Here is a 4,880-nt window from a genome sequence, read left to right on the forward strand (position 1 = left end):
TATTCCCAGTTTGCTCTCTGCCTGGATAGACGTGTCTGGGTGATGTGACCCTTCCCTACCTCTTGTGACCTCTCTTTTTACCTAGAGCTCCAAGCACAATTTGTGAAACCATCTGCAAATTCCTGAATACACCAAACTTGCTTATCCTTCCATCCAGGCCATTCCTGCTTCTCAGAAGCACAGTTCAGCTGAGAGTGATGCACTGGAGGAATTCATAATACTCTAAGATGATTTTCCAAAAGTGGCTATTATTTTCTACTTTAACCGTATTACACGTTGGTATGGTAGATGGACTGGATAACTATTGTGGGAGCTGTCCTGGGCATTGTATCACCGGCCTTAATCCACTAGATGGTAGCAGCATCCCACTAGTTACGACAACCCAAACAGTCTGACTTCGCCAAGGGTCCCCTTCCTCCCACTCCAACGTTTCTACACTTGATTTTAGCCAAAAGGCCGAGAAGCGATAAATCCACCATTCTAGAACCTTCTGTTAAAGCATTACTCTCTCTCTGCATTGGCCCTAAAGGACGGCCTCTCATTTGTCTCAAAAGCTCCGTCCCCTTTCCTTTTCCTGCGATCCCCAAGAATTTCACTTTCATTTCTCTGCTAGTTCCTCAGGAGGAACTACTTCACTCAGACTGAGCCCGGTTTGAAGAATGAATCCTGACTATGCCTGGCCCAGCTTTTCTTTGCCACTTAAACCAGAAGTCAAGACATCTCCGCTGGGGCCTGAAGGTGTGTGGGGAGGTTTATGGGGGGTAGAGGGTAGGAGACTCTGGGAGGAAAGTACTAGGTGAAATTAGGTGAGTTTAATTTGTAGCTCAGAAATGCTCTGAAGGGAAGCCAGCTTGCAGGCTTCCTGCTCTTGAGTGCAGACAGCTGGCAACCTTGAGTCTGGAGAGGGAGAGCTTTGAAAGAAGTGTTAAAGAGGCAGAGGGCCTTGTTTGTTTCCTGAGAGAGCCTTATTTTTCCAGGCTGAGTTTACCCCCATCCCCTTCCTATTATGTAGTTTTGTCTACCTTGCTGAGGGGGACTGGAATCCTTCCTCCCTCTTTCTTTCTCTCTCTCTCCCCTCCCCACTCCCCCTCTTTTTTCTCCCCCTCAGCGCCCCCCCACCCCCCGCTCTTGCACGCTCTCTCTCTCCCTCCGCCCCTCCCTCTCCCCTCTCTCTCCCTCTTCCCCTCTTCCCCACTCCCCCTCCCCCTCCCCCTCTCCCTCTCCCAAACTCCCGGGATGGGGCATCAGATAGAATGGAGTGTTGGGGGCTTGGCCAAGCGTAATATTAAAGTTGATCCTGTCACTCCCCTCCTGGTAACCACTGAGGGGCCATTCTGACATATCCTCAGGTATTGGCCTGCCTGAAGACAGCAGGTGGGGTGACATGACTGATGCCTGCCTCTGAGGCTGCCTTTTATCCTGTGTGGTCCAGAGCTCCAGTCTTAAGAAGCTACTGCACTTCCCTAAGAAGACCCGCTTACTCTCACTCTTAGAGCCCATTGACTGTGGTATCCTCACCTGTCTTAGAGCTTTTAGACACATCTTTGCATTGATTGCTTACTGTTTTTCTTTGTTTAGAACTAATTAATAGAGGTCGATTATTGCTTAGAAGGAGCCCACAGACTCAATAGTCTTGCCCTAGAAGTTTGCTCCATCAGTTGACATGTCCCATCCTAAGCTCATTTGTGAGTAATTTGCACATTGATTGATATCTCATATTCCAACACATGTCCATTCTGTCCTATATATACTCCCACTGTTTTGAAGTTGCTGTTACTGCCTTCCTGGGAGTCTATGCCTTAATCTTGGAGAGGGTCCATTTCTGCCCAGATATTGATTATCTTCCTTGGGTCAAGAACAAGGCCCAATACATGGGATAAAATGGATTTATTTATTTATTTATTTTTAAATTTTAATTTATAGGAACTAAAGCAGACTGCTGGTGTGAAAAAAATGCAATGAATATCCATTTAACATATAAGACATGTACATATAAGAACTTACATTCTAGTTGGGGAGAGATCATAGACAAACAATAAATAATTGATATAGTATACAAGAAGGTGACTAATATCATGGGATAACATTTTTAAAAAGTTGAATTAGTGTGAGGGATCTGTAGTGCCCTGGTTAAAAAAATTAAAAAGTCCCCAGGTGTCTGGATGCCGAAAAACAGGTCCTACTTTCCCCATTGCCAGTTTCTGACCCAAGAAACCAAGGAAAGTATCTAAAATGTTGTCTGAAACATGAAGAGATATCCTTCCTGCACTTTACTTCCAGGAGACGCTTTTATTTTATTATCTAACCTGCAGAGAGTCATAGAGTTTGTATTAACGTGAGTCCAGATGTCAGGAGAAGACCCAGTTGTGGGATACAATTGTCTGACACAGGATAGCCAGCTGAGCTGGGAGTTCTATCAGGCAGATGCTACTTGTGTTCCCTTCTCTACTTCCCTGACTGCTGCTGGGCTCTTGGGTCACTCTTGGGCATTGGTGGGGTCATTGCCCATGTGTGGGGCTCTGCCTCCTCTTCACCTTTCTCCTTCTGTAGTTATTATGATGGCAGCTGCTTTGACATCAGCTCCTGGCAGCCCCATTCTGAACATGAATTCCCCAACCCCATGGTAGAAAGCATGTTCTACTATTCTCTCCTCTGTAGGCTCCTGGTGTTTCTCAGCATTGGCTAGATACTGCATAGAGTAAAAATAACAGAGAACCCCATACCAATGGCTGGCTTATATTTTCAGTTATAAGCATAACTGGACATTATCATACTATGTAAACTCCTGGTCTAACTAGTCATCAGAGCCTGATCTAACCAGTCGTCACTGCTGCCAGGGGGACTTTAGACGATTTTCAGTATCTGTACCACTGGCTGGATTGAACCTGCCAACTCACATAATGGAACCTTCTTCCTCCGGTTCACTTCATGGATATTGGAGAAATGTGCAAATTTCTAGGCCTAGGTATATCTCCATACAGCTTTCATCAAACCCCACCCTTTCTTTTTAGCCATGGGGAGGATGTATAGTTTGTTAGTTGCTCAGGTCTTTCTTTCACTAATTAGTAACCTAGGGCTGTAACAAATTACCACAGATTAGATGGTTTAAAACAGCATGACTTTTTCCCCTCATAGTTCAGGAGGTCAAAAGTTCAAAATCAAAGCAGTGATAGAGTTGGTTGCTCCTAGAGCCTCTAAGGAAGAATCTGTTCCATGTCTCCTAGTTTCTGGTGGTTTCCAGCAATCCTTAGCATTCCTTGCCTTGTTGCTGCATTACTCCAATCTCTGCTGCTGTTGTCACATAGTCTTCTTCCTCATATGTTTGTGTACCCTCTCTTATAAGGACACTGGTCATTGGATTTAGAGCCCATTCTATTCCAGTATGACCTTACCTTGACTTGATTAGATCTGTAAAGACCTTATTTCCAAATAAGGTTACATTCACACAGGTGAACATTATCTGTATGGGAGGCACAATTTCAATCCATTAGAACAATATCAAGACATCATATCTACTGAAAACTCCCCTCCCCACCCACCATAGTCCCTTGTTCATATTGAACTCAGGTTCTAAGAATCAGCATCACTGTGCTACCATTCTGATATGCCCTCTGATTGACCACCAGCAATAGTTTCAAGTTTGGTTTGCCATTCCTGCTTATGAAAACAAGACATAAACCAGCCAGGTTCACTCAGCTTAGCGGAGGCATACAAGGCAGGAGGCACAGTATGTTTTCATAGGAGGACTCTGTAGGACGGATATATGAGGTAAATTCTTCACTGGAAGTAATTCCTGTGGTCCCGAAGCCCATTATTGGAGAACAAGTAATTAATATAAAGAAAAGATAAAACATTGACAAAGAAAAATCTTATCACCTATGGAGAAATGAGAAGGTTCTTTTTGTATTCATCAAGTATTGTGTTCTTGGCTCAAGGGATACAGCAGTGAATAAAAACAAAGTACCTGATCTATATGTGGATTACATTTTAGGAGTAGGATATTTAAAGAAAAATATCTAAATAGTGGTAATAATTAAAATGATAGCAAATGTACACTGAGTGATGTTTCGGTGGTTGTCCTGTAGCTAAGTCAGTCATATTAGGCTCTTCTGATGAGAGGACATGTAAGAAGAGAATTGTTTGAGGTATAAGAGGAAGTCATGCAAATATCAAAGGGTGGATCATTCCAGACTGAAAGAAAAACAAAAGCTCTAAGGCTTACTCAAGCCACTGAATTTCATTTCTGGTCTTTTTCCTCCCCTCTCCTTTTTGTCTCCAATATTTCAGTCTTGGGCCAATCCTTAATGTTTGCACAATCAACATCCTTTTTATTTGTGCCATTCTTACACCGTCCCCTTTTATTCTCCCCGTCTATCCAGGAACCTTTAAGCAAGAAGAACCTCGGGAGTCAAGACAGGAAGAAGATAAGGGAGTACCTGCTATGGCTTTAAAATTCCTGGGGAACATACAGAAGGCCGTGACTTGTCCCATTTGCCTGCAGTGTTTGACAGAGCCCCTGAGTCTAGGCTGCGGCCACAGCTTCTGCCAAACCTGCATTATTGGCAACAAGGAGACAGATATTAGCCCAGGAGGGGAAAACAGCTGTCCTGTATGTGGTATTCAGTACTCGCGTGAAAATTTATGGCTTAATCGGCATGTGGCCAACCTAGTGGAAAGTCTCAGGGAAGTCAAGTTGAGCCCAGAAGAGGGGCAGAAGAAAGATCTCTGTGTGCGCCATGGAGAGAAACTCCTGCTCTTCTGTAAGGAGGATAGAAAAGTCATTTGTTGGTTTTGTGAGCGGTCTCAGGAGCATCATGGTCACCACACATTCCTGGTGGAGGAAGTTGCCCAGGAGTACCAGGTAAGAGACCAGCAGCCAG

The 4,880-nt window shown here is 44.2% G+C and overlaps 1 protein-coding gene across 2 annotated transcripts in view; it reads left to right on the forward strand.

The window, feature by feature from the left end:
* Positions 1-542: 542 nt before the first annotated feature.
* The window catches only part of TRIM34 (tripartite motif containing 34), an 11,208-nt gene continuing 6,870 nt past the window's right edge, over positions 543-4,880 (forward strand). The window contains exons 1-2 of one of the 2 annotated variants that reach the window (XM_016126824.2): positions 543-738; positions 4,380-4,861. In XM_016126824.2, the coding sequence (XP_015982310.2) occupies positions 660-738; positions 4,380-4,861 (561 nt within the window). In that variant the 5' untranslated portion in view covers positions 543-659. Of the gene's footprint in view, positions 739-4,379; positions 4,862-4,880 lie in introns of those variants that run through there. The other variant, XM_036221642.1, reaches the window with a different exon arrangement.

The sequence above is a fragment of the Rousettus aegyptiacus genome, unplaced genomic scaffold, assembly GCF_014176215.1.
Source record: "Rousettus aegyptiacus isolate mRouAeg1 unplaced genomic scaffold, mRouAeg1.p scaffold_m13_p_5, whole genome shotgun sequence".
Lineage (NCBI taxonomy): Eukaryota > Metazoa > Chordata > Mammalia > Chiroptera > Pteropodidae > Rousettus > Rousettus aegyptiacus.